Raw genomic sequence first — 22,312 nt, 5'->3', positions numbered from 1 at the left:
AAAATAGAAAAAATTAGCTGGGCGTGGTGGCACACATTTGTAGTCCCAGCAACTTGGGAGGCTGAAGTGGGAGAATCAGCACTTGAAGTGGGAGCCCAAGAAGTCGAGGCTGCAGTGAGCAGTGATCACGCCACTGCACTCCAGCCTGGGTGACAGAATGAGACCCTGTCTGAAAAAAAATAAGAATAAAATAAAAACAATAAAAATTTAAAAAAAAGAGTCTTGGATGCAATATTGCCAAGATGTTAACCTATAGGTGGTAAAATTACCAATTCTAGTTTCTTCTAAATACTGTTACATATGTTTCCCTTTTTTGTGGGCATAGATAAACTTGCATTTTAAAAAAAGAACTTCTCCCTAGTTTTCAAGGCCCATTTCAAATGCCGTTTCCTATATGACAGGCATCAGCACACTTTTTCTGTAAAGGGCCGATAGTGGATATTTTAGGGTTTGTGATCATATTGTCTCTTGTAACTATTCAGCTCTGGTTGTAGCGAGAAAGCAGCTTTTGGCCAGGCACAGGGACTCATGCCCATAATCCCAGCACTTTGGGACGGTGAGGTGGGAGGATCGCTTGAGCCCAGGGGCCTGGGCAACCTAGTGTGATTCCATCTCTACATTAAAAAAAAAAGAAGAAGAAAAAAAAAGAGTACAAGCTTTGGAGTCAGAGAGCCGTGAGTCCACATCTTGGTTCAAGTACTGCCAAGTGATGTGTCCTTGAAAAACCCACCTGACCTTGCCGTGCCTCCGTTTCCTCACTGGTAAATGAGGGTAGTAAATAAATCCCTCTTCATTGGGTGGCTGTGAAGCTTAAGGGAAATAAAAGGACATATATTAAATGCTCAGCATGATTTTGGCTCTGGTAGCATTTAATAAATCATAGCTATTATTTTTTGTTATTGTTTTTCACTATAAGTTAACTCATTGCTCTAAAAAGTTGGGTCTGTTGTTCTTCCAGACTCTGGCTAACCAGCTATCCATCAGAGAAGTTTCCGGTCAGCATTCTCCAGAATGGAATCAAAATGACCAATGAGCCCCCAAAGGGCTCCAGGCCAACCTTTTGCACTCCTACCTCAATGACACCATCTCAGATCCTGTGTTCTTCCAAAGTTGTGCAAAGGCGGTGATGTGGCAAAAGCTGTTGTTTGAGCTTTGCTTCTTCCACACCATTGTTCAAGAGAGGAGAAACTTCGGCCCCCTAGGTAAGCAATGACCTGCAGGAAAGGCTGCCAGACAGATACAAGTGTGTTTCCAGGTGTGTGTTTAAGCTTGTGCTCAGATAGGGTTGCCAGTAAAATACAGTATAAGTAATTTCCATGCAATATTTGGGACATACTTATACTAAATGATTTATTATTTAACTAAGATCAAACTTTCACTGTATTTATTTGCTAAATCTGGCAACCTGGCTGGACTTGGTGGCTTGTGCCTTTAATCCCAGCACTTAGGGAGGCTAAGGCAGGCAGATAGCTTGAGGCCAGGAGTTCGAGACCAGCCTGGGTAACATGGTAAGACCCCATCTCTACTAAAAACACAAAAATTAGCCGGGCATGGTGGTGCCCGCCTATAATCCCAACTATTTGGGAGGCTGAGGCATGAGAATCACTTCAACCCAGCAGGTGGAATTTGTAGTAAGCCAAGATCACACCACCGAACTCCAGCCTGGGCAACAGAGCAAGACCTTGTCTCAAAAAAAAAAAAAAAAGGTCTACAGGTAGATTAATGTATAAGCAAAATGTTGCATATTCATAGAATGGAATTTTTTTTTTCGATACAGGGTTTCACTCTGTCACCCAGGCTAGAGTGCAGTGTTGTGATCTTGGCTCATTGCAACCTCCACCACTCAGGTTCAAGTGAGCCTCCCACCTCAGCCTCCCAAGTAGCTGGAACTACAAGTGTGCCACCACACCCAGCTAATTTTTATATTTTTAGTAGAGACAGGGTTTCACCATGTTCTAGACCAAGCTGGTCTAGAACTCCTAAATATTAATCAATTTTAAAGAAGAAGAAAATTCTGACATACACCACAACGTGGATGAACCTGAGAACATTACACTAAGTGAACTAAACCAGTCATGCTGAGCACAATGGCTGAAGCCTGTAATCTCAGTACTTTGGGAGGCTGAGGTGGGAGGATTGCTTGAGGTGAGGAGGTCGAGGCTGCAGTGAGCTGAGATTGTGCCACTGCACTCCAAACTGGATGACAAAATGAGATGCTGTCTCAAGAAAAAATTAATTAATATAGATAAATAAATTAGCCTGACATGGTAGCTCGTGCCTATAGTCCCAACTACTCGGGAGTCTGAGCTGGGAGGATCACTTGAGCCTGAGAGTTTGAGGCTGCAGTTAACCGAGATCATACCACTCCAGACTAGGCAACAGAACAAGATCCTGTCAAAAAAAAAAAAAAGCCATGCAACTATTTGGCTTGCAACCACCTGCCAGTCATGCTTCGTTTGCTGGCACATGAATTTTATTATTTTGTTATATTTCTAATTTGAAAGTGAGTGTTTGGAAGGCAATTAAACTTCTCTATTGAGACCTGGCATGGTGGCTCACATCTGTAATCCCAGCACTTTGCGAGGCTGAGGCAGGTGGATCACTTGAGGTTAGGAGTTCAAGACCAGCCTGGTCAACATGGCAAATCCCCATCTCTACTAAAAATACATGAACTAGCTGGGCATGATGGCATGTGCCTGTAATCCTAGCTACTTGGGAGGCTGGGGCAGGAGAATCACTTGAACCCAGGAGGCGAAGCAGTGAGCCAGGATCACGCCACTGCACTCCAGCATGGGGGACAGAGCGAGACTCTGTCTCAAAAAAACAGACAAACAAATAAACAAACAAAAACATCTTCTCTACTGAGCACAAGTTTCCCCATACTCTTGTATCCTGCAACATTCCTGGTTTACACATGTATGTCACTTGTTTGGTCCCCCAGAGGGCATTTATCATTATACCCTTGGAAATACAGGCAGTCATTTCTTTAAGGCTGGCCATTCAGTTTTCCCATGAGCTCCAGGAGGGGAATTCTCAGAACCAATGTGGCTCTGTTGCCCAGTCATAGCTCCTGCTGTCTAGCCATGCCTCAGTGTTATTTTTGGAGCTCCATGCGTTACCGCTGTATTCCTGCCAGGCTGAATAATTCTCATTCCACAAATCCCAGGATGTTAACATCTTCCTCAACAAATGGGGAGGTACGTAAGGAAATTGATTTTAGAATGGATGTTTTCTCAGGCAGAATGGCTCCCACGTTGGCGGTAAATGTCCAGGCTAATAGTTGGCCCCGTTGCTTGATATTCATGGGCCTGAAAAAGGCTCTTGATACATAATGATGCTTAACTCCCCTGGCTCAGTCTCTGAATGGAAATTAAGAGCTCTCAGCACTGAAGCCTCTTTCTGCTCTCCTGCAAGCAGGGTGGAATATTCCCTATGAATTCAATGAATCTGACCTCAGGATTAGTATGTGGCAGATCCAGATGTTTCTCAATGACTACAAGGAGGTGCCCTTCGAAGCTCTGACCTACCTGACAGGTATTTATGGGAGGAGTTTTTCCACCGTAAACCTCCAGTATCATGTTCCACCCTCCTGCTGTTCTGTTCCCATTTCCATTCACTTATTTACTCCCTCCCTCACTCCATAAACATCGAGCTCTTACTAATGCTTGTCATCGTGCTAGATATTGCAAGGAAACAAAAAGAAAATTAAGATAGAATCTTTACCCTCGAGTGACTCATGGTATCCAAAAGTAGAACAATTTTTTAAAATGAGATAGGCCAGCTCGGCGCAGTGGCTCACACCTATAATCCCAGCATTTTGGGAGGCCGCAGCAGCCTGACCAACATGTTGAGACCCCGTCTCTACTAAAAATACAAAAATTAGCCAGGCATGGTGGTGGGCGCCTGTAGTCCCAGCTACTCCTCAGGAGGCTGAGACAGGAGGAAGAGCCCAGGAGGTTAAGGTGGCAGTGAGCTATGATCACACCTGCACTCCAGCCTGGGTAACAGAGCAAGACCCTATCTCTTAAAAAACACACACACAACCAAAGAAACATGACCACTAACTTCAAGGAATATGCCATGTGGTCCCAGATATAGGGATAAAAATAGACATGTGCCAAATGAATGGAATATCATGGCCGAAGGTCAAAATGCAGCTTGATTAAAGAACTGGGACATTAAGATCACATACACACAATTCCCTCTTCAGCTCCATATGTTAAGGAGTTTGTTAGAATCCCTTCCCCAGACACATGACAGGCACTGTATACACGCGATTAATGCATTGAGTCTTCACGTTAATCTTATGAGCTCCACATTGGTAACCCCATTTTACAGCTGGGAAGATGGGCTTAAAGGAGTAGTTCTCAACTGTGGGTGATTTTGGCCCCCAGGGGCTATTTGGCAATATCTGGAGATGCTTTTGGTTGCCATAGCGTGTGCTACTGGCAGTTATAGTAGTGGAGGCTAGGGATGCTGCTGAACATTCTGTGATGTACGGGGTGGTCACTACAACACAAAACTATCCAGTTCAACATGTTAAGAGTGCCAAAGTCGCAGTGGCTCATGCCTGTAATCCCAGCACTTTGGGAGGCAGAGATGGGTGGATCATCTGAGGTCAGGATTTCAAGACCAGCCTGACCAACATGGAGAAAATCTCTACTAAAAATACGAAAATTAGCCGGGCGTGGTGGCAGGTGCCTGTAATCCCAGCTACTGGAGAGGCTGAGGCAGGAGAATCGCTTGAACCCAGGAGGCAGATGTGGTGAGCCAAGATCATCCCATTGCACTCCAGCCTGGGCAACAAGAGCAAAACTCCATTTCAAAAAAAAAGAGTGCCAAGGTTGAGAGACTGAGCTTTAGAGTGATTAAGTTCAATGCCAGAAGGTCACACTGATCTTAACTCAGTATAGTGTTCCCTAAAACAAAGCCCCAAATGACACACACAGCATGAATACAGTGGATCTCAGTTAGGTGAAAGAACGTCTCCAAAGAAGGTGTGCCTGGAGGTGGACACAGTGGCTTGCACCTGTAGTCCCAGCTACTCAGGAGGCTAAAGCTGAAGGATTACTTGTATCTAGGGGTTTGAGACCAGCCTGGGAAAAACAGCAAGACCCCTGTCTCTAAAAAAAATAATAATAATAAATAGAAGTGAGCCATATTCCCACAGTTCCAGGCCACACAGAAGCACATCCCAGGATTCCTCTTCAGACCATAGAATGAGTGCATGATTGTCCTGGGATATGGTCTGTGTACAGAACTTCTTGCAAGTCAGGAACCAACTGCCTGCCGGTAATAAACCAGCCAGCTTGAGAGTAGTCACTTTCCAACTGTACCAGTCAGGATAGGCTAGTTAGGCTGAGATAACAAACAATCCTCAAACCTCAAGGGTGTAAAAGACATCATAGATCCATTTCTTGCCCACTTTACATTTCCAGCATGAATTGGCAAGGGTCTTTGCTCATTGTAATTCTCTATCGGGGCACAGTTAGGAAAGGCTCCACCCACTATTACTGCTACCGTCTCAACATATATACTAGTCCCCCTTTATCCATTAGGGATATATTCCAAGACCTCTAGTGGATGCCTGAAACTGTAGATTTTACCAAACCCTATATATACTATATGTTATCCTATACATACATACCTATGATAGTTTAATATATAAATTAGACACAGTGAGAGATTACCAACAACAGTTATAAAATAGAACAAATTCAATATACCATAATAAAAGTTGTATGAATGTGGTCTCTCTCTCTCTCTCAATGTCTTTTTTCTTTTCTTTTTTTTGAGACAGGTCTCCCTCTGTCACCCAGAAGAAGAGTTACAGTACTCTTTTAGCTCTGCTGTCCACAGACAACTTAAGTGTCAACTGCCCAGTGGCAAGTCAGTGTGACAGCCTTTTGCACCTGCACTCAGGGCACCCGAGCTCTTGTGCGATGTCCAAGAAGAATGAGGTTGCACAGACGAATTGAATATGGTAAACTTTTATTGCCAATGAAAGTGACTCTTAGAGGGAAAGGGAGCTGAAAAGGGGATGGAGCAGGAAGGTAATCTCCTGAAGTCCAGCCATCTCCGGCCGGATTCATCTCCGAAGTTACACTGTCAAGCTGTTCCCCTGAAGTCAAGCTGCTTCTCTCTGATGTCCAGCTGCTTCTCTCTCTCTCTGCTGGCTGAGCCTAGGGTTTTGATGGGCATGGGATGGTGGGGGGAGAGGGAAGATCATGGATGGTTTTGGAAAAGGCAACGTTCAAGTGGAAAAACTGACGTAAGTTCTCACTTTGGGCTGCAGTTTCAGGCTTTTCAGCTTGAGGGCAGGGTCCTTGCAGGGGACCTGCCATCTTTTGCCCAGCATTTCCCTGCTTCCTGTCCCTATCAGTGTCCCAGCAGAGGTCTTTGGCCGGAAGAATGCCCCGTTTTACATTAACAACCAAGTTCACGATGACCTTCTCTGGGTTCAACCTCTCCTTCTGTTGGTTGTCCCCAGGGGAATGTAATTACGGAGGCAGAGTGACTGATGACAAAGACCTGCGTCTCCTGCTGTCACTTCTGTCCACTTTCTACTGTAAGGAAATTGAGGAGGACCATTACTACCTGGCTCCTGGAGATACTTACTACATCCCTCCTCATGGCTCCTACCAGATAAGGGGCGGGCAGAAAAGGCCCACCTCTGTCATCTCTATAAGGCTACAGGGCTGCAGTGTAGCCAACGAGCCCATGGGCCACCTTGGGCTTCCTGAATTGGGTGCATAAGCTATTCCCAATATTCCCAACAGCCTGCAAGAGAGACATAGCTACTGGTTATGAGGGCTCAGTATGTGGTAGACAAAGTATTTCAAAATATAGGATCTACCTCAGTCGAGGAGGGAAAGAGAAGGATGATTAAGATGGAGCCTTGGTAGTGACCAAGATGGACATTGCTAGTGACCAAGATGGACATTGCTACTTGAAGACAAAGATTCAGAAGGTGGCAAAAGGCAGGAACAGAAAAACTGGACAGGGAATGAGAAAAGGAAGATGAAAACAATAAATCTGATGGATAGAAAAGAGCTTACAGGTTGGGTATGGTGGCTCAGGCCTATAATCCCAACACTTTGAGAGGCTGAGGCAGGCAGATCACTTGAGCTCAAGTTCGAGACCAGCCTGACCAATATGGTGAAAGCCTGTCTCTAACTAAAAATATAAAAATTAGCCAGGTGTGGTGCCACCTGCCTGTAATACCAGCTACTTGGGAAGCTGAGGCAGGAGAATTGCTTGAACCTGGGAGGTGGAGGTTGTGGTGAGCTGAGACCACACCACTGTACTCCAGCCTGGGTGACAGAGTAAGACTCTGTCTCAAAAAAAAGAGCTTACTTTTATTGATCATCAGTGGGACAGAAAAACTGTCAAATCATGTGTTTCCTTTACTCTCACACCACAACAACTACCACCATCAACACAGAAGAAGATTTCTGTGACCACATGTGAGGAGGCTCCCCGTTCCCCACACACCAAGCAGTGGTCACCAACTGGGTGTCCTCTAATTCAATTCTGATACCATCTACCTGGTAATAATGTCAGATCCCACAGGTTGAGGGCTCAGTCCCCAGTGCTTTTCCTCACCCTAGACACCAGTCACAAGTCCAAGCCTCCGGAACTTCTGACCAACTAGCTTCACATGGGGGTTCCCACTACTCCCTCTTTAACTGAAATTAATTCAATTAATTTGCTGGAGTGGTTCACAGAACTCAGAGAAACACTTAGGTTTATCGGTTTATTAAAAGAACATTCTAAGCCAGGCGCAGTGGCTCACACCTGTAATCCCAGCACTTTGGGAGGCTGAGGTGGACGAATCACCTTGAGGCTGGGAGTTCAAGACCAGCCTGACTAATGTGGAGGAACCCTGTCTCTACTAAAAATACAAAATTAGCCAGGCGTGGTGGCATATGGCTGTAATCCCACCACTGGCGAGGCTGAGGCAGGAGAATCGCTTGAACCCAAGAGGTGGAGGTTGCAGTGAGCTGAGATCACGTCATTGCACTCCAGCCTGGGTAACAAGAGTGAGACTCTATCTCAAAAACAAAAAAACAAACAAATTAAAAAACCCCAGAACATTACAAAAGATACAGATGAAGAGATACATAGGGTGAAGTATGGCGTGGAAGGAGTGGGAGCTTCCATGCCCTCCCTGGGTGTAACACCCTTCAGGAACCTCCACGTGGTCAGCTATCCAGAAGCTCCCCACACCCTGTCCTCTTGGGGTTTGTTTGTTTGTTTTGCCCACCTGCAACTGTCTTGATTGAGTTATACCTTTTGGGTTTTTATGGAAGCTGCATGATGTCCTCTGAATATAGGGAAGGACCATTTCTCTCTGGGGGGGGTCTTAAGACTCACAGTCAGGCCAGGTGCAGTGGCTCATGCCTGCAATCCCAGCACTTTGGGAAGCTGAGGCTGATAGATGGCTTGGGGTCAGGAGTTTGAGACCAGCCTGGCCAATGTGGTGAAATTCCATCTCTACTAAAAATACAAAAATTAGCCAGTGTGATGGCATGCACTTGTAGTCTCAACTATTCAGAAGGCTGAGGTGGGAAGATCACTTGAGCCTAGGAGGCAGAAGTTGCAGTGAACGGAGATTGCACCACCACATTCCAGCCTGGGCAACAGAGTGAGACTCTGTCTCAAAAAAAAAAAAAAAAAAGGACTCACAATCAGAAAGGCAGGTGGGAGAACACCACAACCTGTAACATGCCAATGCCTGATTCCTTCTGTCCATGAAAAGAGTTAAACTCTGTAAAATATTTGAAGAGATTTATTCTGAGCCAAATATGAGTGACCATCGCCCATGACACAGCCCTCAGGAGATCGTCAGAACATGTGCCTCAGGTGGTTGGGGCACAGTTGATTTTATACATTTTAGGGAGACATGAGACATCAATCAAATGCATTTAAGATATCCATTGGTTCAGTCCAGAAAGGCAGGACAACTCAAAGTGGAGGCTTGCAAGTTATGGTAGATTTAAACATTTTCTGATTAGCAATTGGTTAAAGAGTTATTATCAATAGAAAGGAATGCCTGGGTTATACTAAGAGGTTGTTGGCTGGGCGAGGTGGCTCAAGCCTGTAATCCTAGCACTTGGGAGTCCAAGGCGGGCAGATCTTGAGGTTAGGAGTTCAAGACCAGCCTGAGCAACATGGTGAAACCCCGTTTCTACCAAAAATACGAAAATTAGCCAGGCGTGGTGGTGGGCACCTGTAATCCCAGCTACTCAGGAGGCTGAGACAGGAGAATTGCTTGAACCTGGGAGGCAGAGTTTGCAGTGAGCCGAGACTGCACCACTGTACTCCAGCCTGGGCAACAGAGCGAGACTCTGTCACAAAAAAAAAAAAAAAAAGAGAGAGAGATTGTGGAGACCCAAGTTATATCATTCAGATGAAGCCTCCAGGTAGCAGGCTTCAGAGATCCTAGATTATAAATGTTTCTTACCAGACATAAGGTCCTTGTTGATGTTAATGCTTGTGGGCATAATGAGGCATGTCTGACCCCCACTTCCCATCATGTCCTGAACCAGTCTTTCAGGTTAAATTTTAGAGTGCCCTGGAAGGAGGAAGTCCATTCAGATGGTTGGAGGGCTTTAGGATTTTACTTTTGGTTTACACATCATAGCTACACTTGTCTTTCCATTTACAGATAAGGAAACTGAGGTTTCAGATGACAAGCTCAAGGGTACATAGTTTTGTTACCAGATCCAGACCCAAAGAGACGGTTCTTGGACCTTGCACAAGAAAGAATTCAGGGCGAGTCAATAGAGTAAAATGGAAGCAAGTTTATTAAGAAAGTAAAGAAATAAAGACTAGCTACTTTGGCCGGCCATGGTGGCTCACACCTGTAATCCCAACACTTTGGGAGGCCGAGGTGGGTGGATCACCTGAGGTCGGGAGTTTGAGACCAGCCTGACCAACATGGGGAAACTCCATCTCTACTAAAAATACAAAATTAGCTGGGTATGGTGGCGTGCACCTGTAATCCCAGCTACTTGGGAGGTTGAGGCAGGAGAATCGCTTGAACCCAGGAGGTGGAGGTTGCAGTGAGCCAAGATTGCACCACTGCACTCCAGCCTGGGTGACAAGAGCAAAAAAAAACAGAAAAAAAAAAAAAAAAAAAAGAATGGCTACTTCATAGAGCAATGGCATGGGTTGCTGCTCAACTGATTATACTTGTAGCTATTTCTTGATTATATACGTTAAACAAGGGTGGATTATTAATGAGTTTTCCGGGAAGGGGGTGGGCAATTCCCAGAAGTGACAGTTCCTCCCCTTTCTAGACCATATAGGGCAACTTCCCATTGCCAAGGCATCTGTAAACTGTCATAGTGCTGGTGGGAGTGTCTCTTACATGCTAATGCATTATAATTAGTGTATAATGAGCAGTGAAGACAACTAGAGGTCACTTTCACGGCCATCTTGGTTTTGGGGATATTTGACTGGCTTCTTTACCACAAACTGTTTTATTAGCAAGGTCTTTGTGACCTATATCTTGTGCTGACCTCTTATCTCATCTTGTGTTTTAGAATGCCTTAACCTCCTAAGAATGCAGCCCAGTAGGTCTCAGCCTTATTTTACCCAGCCCCTATACAAGATGGAGTCACTCTGGTTTGAATGCCTCTGACAGTTTGGGATAGAGTAAGATCCAAACTCAGTTCTGTCTGGGTCCCAAACTGGGCCCACTGGGGGAGCAGAGAGGCAGCCAGGGTAGGCTGAGAGATAATTCAGCCCCATCTGCCTTTATGCCCGTTCCCCAGAAAACTGTGTGAGGGAGAGGCAGGGATGTGTTCACCCAGGCTCTGTGTGTGTGTGTGTGTGTGTGTGTGTGTGTGTGTGTGTGTGACCGACCTGTGCTACTGATACAGTGTGATTCCTGTTCTTGTTTGGTTCTGCTAAGCCTGGAAACATCTGTGGGATTCTGGGGTCCCTTGTTTATGTCAACTGAAGATTTCTCTTCTAGTCCTATATCGAATATCTCAGGAGCCTCCCCATCACAGCCCACCCGGAAGTGTTTGGCCTCCATGAGAACGCAGACATCACCAAAGACAACCAGGAAACCAACCAGCTGTTTGATGGGGTCCTGCTGACCCTCCCTAGACAGTCAGGAGGGAGTGGCAAGTCCCCTCAGGTAACCGGGCTTGGGAAAGGGACTTAATCCCATTTCTCAGGCAGTTCTCCATCTAGTAGGCACACAGGATTGTAGGATGACCAAGAAGGCAGAGAGTGGGGTCCTGGCAGCCTGTTTACATAATGGGTTTTTCTTTTTGGTTTTTTTTTTTCTTTTTCTTTTGCTTTTTTTTCTACATATTTTTTTAAACTAACTCTATTTTGTTTAAAGTGGAAAAGATTGCACATCAGAACCATAAATGGAAACCCAGTATCATTTCCATAAAGTCACAATAGGCACAAAAATAAAATGAAAGCTGAACAGTTGGTGTGTTTTGGGTTTTGTTTGTTTGTTTTTTGAGACACGGTCTGGCTCTGTTACCCAGGCTGGAGTGCAGTGGCGTGATCTTGGCTCACTGCAACCTCCACCTCCGGGTCTCAAGCAATTCTCCTGCCTCAGCCTCCAAAGTAGCTGGGATTACAGGCATGCACTACCACGCCTGGCTAATTTTTGTATTTTTTTGTAGAGATGGGATTTCACCATGTTGTCCAGGATCGTCTCAAACTCCTGGACTCAAGCAATCTGCTCACGTTAGCCTCCCAAGCTGGGATTACACGCATGAGCCACCATGCTGGGCCTGAACAGCTGTTAAGTTCTTCCCGGATGATGTTTCTGGGCAAAGCTCCTGAGCTGAGGCTTTGCTGGCTTCTTATTAGAAAGATATGTGAGTGTCAAAGAATTAGCACTGACTTGAAACTTTCTTTTTGAGAGGAATGAAAAGAGAAAGATGGTCAGAACTTGAAAAGAGGCCAAATGCACTGGATCACACCTGTAGTCCCAGCACTTTGGGAGGCTGAAGCAGGAGGATCACTTGAGGCCAGGAGTTCAAGGCCAGCCTGGGCAACATAGGGAGACTGCATCTCTACAAAAAAAAAATTGTTTTAAAGTTAACCAAGGGCTAGGCACGGTGGCTCACACCTGTAATCCCAGCACTTTGGGAGGCCGAGGAGGATGGATTACTTGAGCCAAGGAGTTTGAGACCAGCCTGAGCAATATGGCAAAATCCTATCTATTCAAAAAAAAAAAAAAAAAATTAGCTGGGTTGGGTGACACGCACCTGTAGTCCCAGATACTCAGGAAGCTGAGGTGGGAGGATTGCTTGAGCCTGGGCTGTAGAGGCTGCAGTGAGCTGAGATCACGCCACTGCACTCCAGCCTGGGCGACAGAGTAAGACCCTGTCTTTTTTTTTTTTTTTTTTTTTCACCTGGGTACAGGTGGGCTGAGGCCAAAAAGGGCATCAGCCAAGACCCTGTCTTAAAAAAAGTTAACTGAGTGTGGTGGTGTGTGCCTGTAGTCCCAGCTACGGGCTGGGCTGAGTGGTGTGCACCTGTAATCCCAGCTACTCAGGAAGCTGAGGCGGGAGGATCACTTGAGCCCAGGAGGTCTAGGCTGCAGTGAGCTGTGATTGTGCCTTTGCACTCTGACCTGGATGACAGAATGAGACACTATCTCAAAACAACAACAACAACAACAATGAAAAAAACCCAAAACCTGAAAGAGTAACTTTCTCACCACGTGATTCAACATGATTTTTCTGTGTCCTGCAAACACCTAGAATCACTGGGTCCCTCTAGCAGTCCCAGTCTACACTTTGTGATGCACTGACACAGGCCACCCTCCTCAAGTCTACAAACGGAGACAGAAACAAATCCTTAGAGAGAGAGAAAGCGACCGGCTTCCAGGCCTTCATAAAATCAAGGACAGAGCCAGAGCCACCTTCTCCTGACTCCACCCCACTTCCTCTTCCATCCCTTCCTCTCCACCTTCCAAGCTACCTCCTGTTCAACCCCTCCCAACTGTAGAACTTGCTAATTTGCTTTCTTGATTTGGTTCCTAGTGCCATTAAGTATCACTGGTATGAAGGTAATCCAGCCTGGTTAGTATGTCCCAATGTAGGAGTGGAAATTCCCCACAGTGGAAAGAGGGAAAGAAGTATACATCCCAGCCTCCCTCATCCACAGGACGAAAGGATGTCTGCGTCTCCCACACTCAGTTCTTGTTCCTCATGGAGCCTCGAGGCCGGTCCCCTCTCTACTTGGCTAAGCTCAGCGTCCTGTGCTTTTCTTGCTCAATGCTGAAGAATGGCCTGCTGCCTTCCAGGTGTCACGAGCACTGAGAAAGGGTCCCATGGCACCAGGAGCTAATCCTCAGGGTCTGAGGCTGTGGGAGATTCTCACCCAAGCCTGACGTTGAAAACAGAGGTTCAGTGCTGCCCTGAAGCTACCTGGCCCTCAGGCTCTTGCCTGAAATACCAGGACAGGACTCTTAATTTTGTTTGTTTTAAACTTCTGGCAAGGTCTCCCTCTGTTGCCCAGGCTGGAGTGCAGCGGTGCGATGTCAGCTCACTACAACATCAGCCTCTTGGGTTCAAGCAATTCTCCTGCCTCAGCCTCTCAAATAGCTGGGACCACAGGTGTGTACCACCATGCCCAGATAATTTTTAAATTTTTTGTAGACACTTGGTTTCGCTATGTTGCCCAGGCTGATCTCAAACTCCCGGACTCAAAGCGATCCACCCACTTCGGCCTCCCAAAATGCTGGGATTACAGAGTAAGCCACTGCCAAGGACAGGACTCTTTATACTTCTGGGCCAAGGGGAGATGTCCTCCCCAAGGCTGGTGGGGTGATGAATGAGTCATTTCCCCACCAGAGGCAGAAATGGCTTCTGTTGGAGACTTCTCAGGGAAGTCCCACAGAATACATTTGAAAAGCCAGATGCTCAGTACTTCAAGTTTATCCAGTGCCACAGCCTGTAAAGTTTGCTTCTCATTCACCTCTCTTCTGCACTTTAAGGAAGTGGTTGAGGAGTTGGCGGAAGACATTCTCTCCAAGCTTCCCAAAGACTTTGACCTGGAAGAGGTCATGAAGTTGTACCCTGTGGTCTATGAGGAATCCATGAATACCGTCCTGAGGCAGGAGCTCATCAGATTCAACAGGTGGACTGGATGATCTGGCTTGAATCCTGGGAGTTGAAATGAGAGGAGTAGGATCTAACAGGCAGTAGCTGAGATGGATGCTTGATAAGGGGTTGCTATGCAGAGGAAGTGGTTTGCCCCACCCATAATAGGGGTGTGAATAGGGCCATCCCCAGCACATGCCGGCCCTGGGTTGAATCATTCCATTTGTTTGTTCCCATCCATTCATGTGACATCTGTAAAGTTTGGCTAAAACCAATATCAAACACAGGCTAATAGTAAAAGCAGTCATTAGAGCCACTTTTTTCTTTTCTGAGTTGAGGTCTCTCTGTCGCCCAAGTTGGAGTGCAGTGGCGTGATCATGACTCACTGCTGCCTCAAACTCCTGGGCTCAAGCAATCCTCCCACCTCAGCCTCCCACCTCAGCCTTCCTCCTCAGTAGCTGGAACTATAGCCGTGCACCACCATGCCTGCATATTTTTTTTTTTTTTTTTGGAGAGACGGGGTCTTGCTTTGTTGCCCAAGCTGGTCTGGGATTCCTGGCTTCAAGTGATCCTCCCTACTCTGCTTCCCGAAGCGTTGGAATTACAGGTCTTAGCCATTGTGCCCAGCCCTATTGCATACTTTGAGTGAGAACCATGCATAGTGGTTAGAACCATATCTGGGACTAAGGGCTCAATATAAATGGTTCTAGGCCAGGTGCAGTGGAGTTCGAGGCTGCAGTGAGCTATGATTGCACTACTGCATTTCAGCCTGGATGACAGAATGAAACTCCATTTCTACAAAAAAAAAAAAAAAAAAAAAAAGGACAATTTAGGTCTCTATTTATTGAATTGGAAACATGTTTCCTATATGCTAAGAGGGAAAAACAGATTATAGAAAGATAATATAGTATAATCTCATTAAAAATAATTTTTGTTCACATAGAGAAAAATCTGGAAAAATATACATTAACATTTTTAGGTAACAAGGTAATGGATGATTAATTTTTTCTCAATTAATGGCTGTGCATTAATTGCCTGACCTTTAAAAGGGGGGAAAAGTATAAGGAGACAGGAGTCAGTGGACTTGGGTAGAATGTGGCCACTGGAGAGCCCAGCTCAGCCAGTTCCTCTGTTCTTGCAGGCTGACCAAAGTGGTTCGAAGGAGCCTCATTGATCTTGGCCGAGCCATCAAAGGCCAGGTCCTGATGTCCTCAGAGCTAGAAGAAGTCTTCAACAGCATGCTTGTGGGTAAAGTGCCAGCCATGTGGGCGGCCAAGTCCTACCCATCACTGAAGCCCCTGGGGGGCTATGTGGCTGACCTGCTGGCCCGCCTGACCTTCTTCCAGGTACCTGGGAGCTAGGGGTAACTGGGAACCTGGCATGCTCACTTAGGTGGAGAGGACATTCTGAAATGACAGACTAGAGGCGGGGGAGGAGGGCAGTCAGCCACAGAGCATCCTGGATTGAGCTTCTGAAAATAGTCTTCCCAGAGTGGAGGGCAGGAGGGAAACTTTAAAGTCCTTAAAAAGATGATACTCTATGGAGACAGGAACAGGAACTAGAATAAATGTCACAAACTAGTGGCTCATGGGATAGATTTGGACAATAATTCTGTTTGGTTTGGCTGCCTGATAATTAAAAATTTTTTGAACCAGCATATAAACATTGGATTTTTACACGTAAAAATCCAGATGTTTCTATGGCAAAAAATAGAAGACCTGAAACAATGGGCCTGCATTCTCACATGGCAACTATTGCTGGAGATGAGGGGCAGCTGCTCAGTTTAGACAAGGCACATATTCTCTACTGCTGCAGTCCCCACCGCTCTATTGTAACCCTGATGCCAGCTTGCACCTGGGCTTTTCTTTTTTCTTTTTTTTTTTTTTTGAGATGGAGTTTCACTCTTGTCACCCGGGCTGGAGTACAATGGCGTGATCTCACCTCACTGAAACCTCTGCCTCCCGGGTTCAAGCGACTCTCCTGCCCCAGCCTCCAAAGTAGCTGAGCTGGGACTACAGGCACCTACCACCGGCTAATTTTTGTAGTACCTGGGCTTTTCTTAAAGTATTTTATATTTATTTCAAAAATGGGAAGATGAAGTTAACCAAAAGGGTTGCTCATTTCAAAAGGGTTGAACTATCTTTGATGTGTTGGTGATTTTGAATTTTGATTTCTTTGGCTCTCGAGGAATGGATTGACAAGGGGCCTCCCGTGGTATTTTGGATCTCTGGATTCTACTTCACACAGTCTTTTTTGACTGGTGTATCTCAAAATTATGCCAGGAAATATACCATTCCCATTGACCACATTGGATTTGAGTTTGAGGTAAGAGTGCTTTGGGTTAGGTTCACTGAAGGGGCTGACCAGAGAAAGCAATGCTGCCAATTTCCTTATGCGTCAAAAAATGTGGATGTGTTAAGAGCCAAATGCTTCTGAGATGGTACATATGAAGTATTTAGCATAATTTACAGTAGCTCCAAAAGCTACTCCTAAAATAATTAGAGGATTCCCAATGCTTTGTCTGTGTGTATACAAAAAGGGAATCTTTCCAGATTCCATCAGAATACCAAGAAAAATGAAGGCACTCTCCCACTTTGTCTGCTCAGTGTGGTGGACTCTTCATTTGGAAGAATGTTAATGACCTTAGGTAGTCCTTCCCTTGGAGTCAACTTAAAAGAATGGCCAATTATCAGGCATCACCCTGTCATATATAGAGAGTGGAGTGGGTAAGATTGTGTGTTTACAGAGCATTGTAGAATTTTAAATTCTATGGAAAGATCCTTTGAAATCATCTAGTCCAGAGGTCACAAACTGGTTGCCCTATGTCTTAAGTTAGTTTATGAATGAACTTAACCTGATTGGCCTTTGAAGACAATGTTAAGCCAAAAGAAATAAGATAATAAAACACAAAATAAATAAATAAATAAAATGAAATGACTAAGATTAACATTGAAAAAAGATAAAACCATCTTCCTTGATGTTGAAATGATCATATACCTAGAAATCCGAAGTGATTAAAAACATAGAGTCCTTTACTTGCAGTGGTTCAACTTACAATTTTTTGACTTCATGGTGTGAAATCAATATGCATTCAGTAGAAACTACACTTTGAGCACCCATACAACCATTCTGTTTTTCACTTTTAGTACAGTATTCGATAAATTACATAAGATACTCAACACCTTACTATAAAATAGATTTTGTGTTAGATGATTCTTGCCCAACTATAGGCTAATATAAGTGTTCTAAGCACATTTAAGGCAGGCTAGGCTAAGCTATGACGTTTGGTGTAGGTTAGGTATATTAAATGCAGTTTTGACTTACAATATGTTCAACTTATGATTGGTTTATCAGGATGCAACCCCATTGTAAGTTGAGGAGCATCTGTATAAGAATTCACAAGGTCAATGGATACTGGTTAAATTTATAAAAATCAGTAGCCTTTTCCTGTTCTTGCAATATATACTTAGAATTAGAAATGAGAAAAACATTCCATTCACCATAACAATTTTTTAAAATTATAATTTGAATGATTTTAAATGGAGCTTGTGTTCTCTGGTTTATCATCATCCCCACCCCTCCCTATTCTCCTATACCATGTCCATTTTCTGCAATTACCTAAAGGAGTTTGAGTTTACCACCTCTGAATCTAAACAGTGGTGTGCTGGAGCTCACTCATATCAGCACACCAGGGCCAACTGTTACATTTTCAGGAATTTTGTGAGCTGGTTGTTAAATCGTTGGTAGCCTGAAATCAACTATGGTGGAAGTCTTTATACCACAGAAACTAGAAATCAAAGCTTTATTCTTCCCACACACATCTCCAGAACTGTTTACCCAGTCTGTCTCTGAATCTGAATCTAACCCCTCACTTTTTAAACCCAGATCCAGAAAGGGAAGGGATTGTACAAGTCACTAAGCTAGTTATAGGTAATGTGGCCTCCTGACTCCGACTTTAGTGCATCTCTAGCCCACTATTGAGAAGGGCAGCAAACTGACTAGGAGTCAGGCCTGGCCCATGTATGGCAGGCAGGAATATTATCACAGAAGCTCCACTGTCCTTGGATCCTGGGAGAGGTAGATATTGTAGCCAGGTTGCACTTTGAGTATCAGAAGATTCCAATATCTTAAAGCTGCCCATGTAGGAAAATGGCAGGCAATAAAACTCGCAGCTTTTTATTCTTCCAGGTGACCACACAAGAAACAGTGATGGAGAATAACCCCGAAGATGGAGCCTACATAAAAGGGCTCTTCTTAGAAGGTGCTCATTGGGACAGGAAAACGATGCAGATTGGGGAATCTCTCCCCAAAGTCCTTTATGACCCACTGCCCATCATTTGGCTGAAACCTGGGGAGAGTGCAATGTTTCTGCATCAGAACATTTATGTGTGTCCAGTCTACAAAACAAGTGCCCGGAGAGGAGCCCTCTCCACCACAGGCCACTCCACCAACTATGTCCTCTCCATTGAGCTCCCAACAGATATGCCCCAGAAGCACTGGATAAACCGAGGGGTGGCCTCACTGTGCCAGCTGGATAACTGACGGCATTCATCTCAAGACAGAAAATAAAAGGTATTTCATTCTTTTTGTTTTGCTTTTTTTTTTTTTTTTTTTTTTTGGGACAGTCTCGCTTTGTTGCCCAGGCTGGAGTGCAGTGGTGTGATCTCAGCTCACTGCACCCTCCGCTTCCCAGGTTCAAGCGATTCTTGTGCCTCGGCCTCCTGAGTAGCTGAGGGATTACAGGCATGCACCACCATGCCAGGCTAATTTTTTGTCTTTTTAGACAAAAGAGACAGTGTTTCACCATTTTGCCCAGGCTGGTCTTGAACTCTTGAGCTCAGGCAATTCGCCTGCCTGAACCTTCCAAAGTGCTGGGATTACAGGTGCCACTGTGCCCAGCCAAAAGGCATTTCATTCTTGATGGTGGTGGTGGTGATATGACAACCATTATATTAATGGAGCAATTGCTATGAGCCAGGTATTTAACAGCAACTCTATAAATTACATTATTATTATCCTCATTTTATAGCTGCAGAAACCATGATACAAAGAAGATAAGCAATCTCCCCCAAATCAGATAGCTACTCAAGTAGTATTTGAACACAGGCAGTGGGACTTTTCAACATAGACTCTTGGTCAGTTGACTAAGCTCCCTTATAGTTATTTTCTTCTTCTTCAGAGACAGTTTCTTGCTCTGCCATCCCAGCTAGAGTGCAGTGGTGCGATCTTAGTTCACTGCAACCTCCATCTCCCAGGTTCAAGTGATTCTCGTGCCTCAGTCTCCTGAATAGCTGGGCTTACAGGCATGCACCACCATGCCTGGCTAATTTTCATATTTTTAGTAGAGATGGGTTTTGCCATGTTGGCCAGGCTGGTCTCAAACTCCTGGCCTCAAGTGATCCGCCCATCTTGGCCTCCCAAAGTGTTGGGATTACAGGCATGAGCCATTGTACCTGGCCTTTTTTTTTCTTATTATTTTGCTGTACCTGTCTTTGAATTTCAATCATATCTTTCCTAGTCTATCCATAAGGGTTACCACCAAGGCCTCTCAGAGGTTGACAGAGGCTTGGGCCACTTTTATTGGCTAAAGTCTTTGATATATTTAAAATGGACTCTTTTTGGATAGGAGAGTATATAAGGGCAAAAAATAAAATAAAATGCACTTTTCACAATAATCTTAGACGGAAGGCATTATCTCCATTTTACGGAGGCAAATGCAGAGCTTTAGAAAAATAACTAGCCCAAAGTTCCACAGCTAGTCAGTGGTAGAACTGGGACACAGTTGCTTCTCTACTAGCCTATACAGATAGGTGGAAATTTCTGGAGGAAAGGGGAGGTAAGAGAAGCAATATTTATTGCATGCCCACTATACGCCATGGTTTGTGCCCAGGACTTTAGATTTCTCACTTGATCCTTTGCGGTGGGAATGATCGTCCTCTCCCTTGGAGGTTCAGAGAGATTATCTTCCCTAAAATTGCCCAGCTTTTTCCACACTGCAAAACCTGGTCTGTGCTGGTCTGGTTCTTGAACCCATGCATTTTTCACTGCCACATGCTGCCTTCCTGCCAAGGACTTGGCTCTGTTCTGATGTAGATCTATGTCCAAGAAATTTCAGTCACTTGTTTCTCCCCAGGGTCATCTGGAAGAGAATCTTGAGGGAGATAAAAATCAAATTCTTGACGTATTACTTCTTTACTAACTCTCATGTAGCCTTTTGGCACTAAGTGGCTTATATCAGAGTACTGCCTTGGTCACTTCGTACTTGAGCAAAGACATGAGACTGTTTGGGGGTCTTCATGTGTCTGGCCTTGGCTTCTCTGCCTCTTCACTAGAAGAAATGTTTTGAATGAGGGTCTTTGATTTTTAAATTTTTTTTTTTTGAGACAGAGTCTCACACTCTCACCTAGGTTGGAGTGGAACAATTTTTGGCTCACTACAACCTCCACCTCCCAGATTCAAGCCATTCTCCTGCCTCAGCCTCCCATGTAGCTAGGATTACAGGCACCTGCCACCATGCCTGGCTAATTTTTGTGTTTTTAGTATTGATGGGGTTTCACCATGTTGGCCAGGATGGTCTCAAACTCCTGACCTCAAGTGATCCACACTCCTTGGCCTCCCAAAGTGCCGAGATTATAGGTGTGAGCCACTGCACCCAGCCAATAGCTATTTTTTCAAGAAAGAAATACAAGTTTTTCCAATGGGGAAAAAATCAGAATAAACAGATAACTGGAACTACCCTATTGTTCCAAATAATATTGTTAGTCATTTTGGATAGAAGGATGGTCAGGATCTGGGCCGGGCGCGGTGGCTCACGCCTGTAATCCCAGCACTTTGGGAGGCCGAGGTGGGTGGATCACGAGGTCAGGAGATCGAGACCATCCTGGTCAACATGGTGAAACCCCATCTCTACTAAAAATACAAAAAATTAGCTGGGCATGGTGGCGCGTGCCTGTAATCCCAGCTACTCAGGAGGCTGAGGCAGGAGAATTGCCTGAACCCAGGAGGCGGAGGTTGCGGTGAGCTGAGATCGCGCCATTGCACTCCAGCCTGGGTAACAAGAGCGAAACTCCGTCTCAAAAAAAAAAAAAAAAAGAAGGATGGTCAGGATCTGAAATCCCTGAATCTTGGACTGGTAGGTAAGTTATACCACAAGCTGTAAAGGAGCTGTCAGTGAGGGGGTTGCTAAAAGAACAACTGAATTTTAATTATAGTTATCTAACCACAGTTTCCGCAACAAAAAGCTGAGGGAGGCAGGGACTGGTCTCATTCCTCAGGGGTCAAGGGACAGAATGCTTTCATATGATGGATTAAATTTTTGTAATTTAAAAAATGTTCTCCACTTTGAAAAGAAAGACTGCCTGAAATTTGAGGTAATTTTCTATTGGGGCCAATGTGGTAGTTAATGTCTCCTCCTGTGAAAGAGCAATATGTTCCTCAGAAATCATGTTGAGTTAGAGGCTGGAGTCCTGGGGAAGAGATGGCCAGAGATCAGCTCAGTGAAAAGCTGCAGGCCCTGCCTATAAATAGCTCAGCAGATGACATCAGACAAGCCTTGTCACCAAGCTAGCCCTTGTTCTTTAAAAATCTAGCTCCTGGGGGCCGGGTGCAGTGGCTCACACCTGTAATCCCAGCACGCTGGGAGGCCAAGGCGGATGAAATCACCTGAGGTCAGGAGTTGGGAGACTAGCCTGGCCAACATGGTGAAACCCCATCGCTACTAAAAATACAAAAATTAGCTGGGTGTTGTGGTGGGCACCTGTAATCCTAGCTACTCAGAAGGCCGAGGCATGGGAATCGCTTGAACCTGGGAGGCGGAGGTTGCAGTGAGCCGAGATCATGCCATTGCATTCCAGCCTGGGTGATAAGAGTGAAACTCTGTCTTAAAAAAAAAAAAATCTTGCTCTTGGGTAAACAGTCATATTCAGTCCTTATCAGTGTTGGGAGATAATTACACTGAAGGTGAGGATGTAGGGAAGATAGGTTATGCCTTCGAGAGACCCAAGATGGGGATTTTGTAGTTTTGGAGAGAGGGTGGGGAAAATGCTATTAAGAACAGAACACAGGTTACATGGAAGGTTTGAGAGTAAACAGACAATTATGCTTTCGTGTAACAGTACATGCATGTTTGCAAAGGGGCTAGGCATGTAAAATTCACGTTAAGGCATATGGTAGATGTTCAAAGGCTTGCTAGCAATGAGATGGACTTCCATCATGGAGAAGGC

At 45.0% G+C, this 22,312-nt stretch overlaps 1 protein-coding gene across 1 annotated transcript in view; it reads left to right on the top strand.

Moving 5' to 3' along the window:
* The window catches only part of DNAH3 (dynein axonemal heavy chain 3), a 207,638-nt gene that overhangs the window by 177,671 nt on the left and 7,655 nt on the right, over nt 1-22,312 (top strand). The window contains 9 exon segments of the mRNA XM_064362754.1: nt 959-1,044; nt 1,047-1,202; nt 3,418-3,534; nt 6,491-6,643; nt 10,983-11,152; nt 13,985-14,127; nt 15,232-15,436; nt 16,278-16,415; nt 18,279-18,662. Coding sequence (XP_064218824.1) covers nt 959-1,044; nt 1,047-1,202; nt 3,418-3,534; nt 6,491-6,643; nt 10,983-11,152; nt 13,985-14,127; nt 15,232-15,436; nt 16,278-16,415; nt 18,279-18,632 — 1,522 coding nt within the window. The 3' untranslated portion in view covers nt 18,633-18,662.

This window comes from Aotus nancymaae, unplaced genomic scaffold (genome assembly GCF_030222135.1).
Source record: "Aotus nancymaae isolate 86718 unplaced genomic scaffold, 86718_ANA_hifiasm-v0.15.2.pri h1tg000049l, whole genome shotgun sequence".
NCBI lineage: Eukaryota > Metazoa > Chordata > Mammalia > Primates > Aotidae > Aotus > Aotus nancymaae.
Note: the sequence above shows the minus strand (reverse complement) of the source record. Positions and strands in the feature narration are given on the sequence as shown.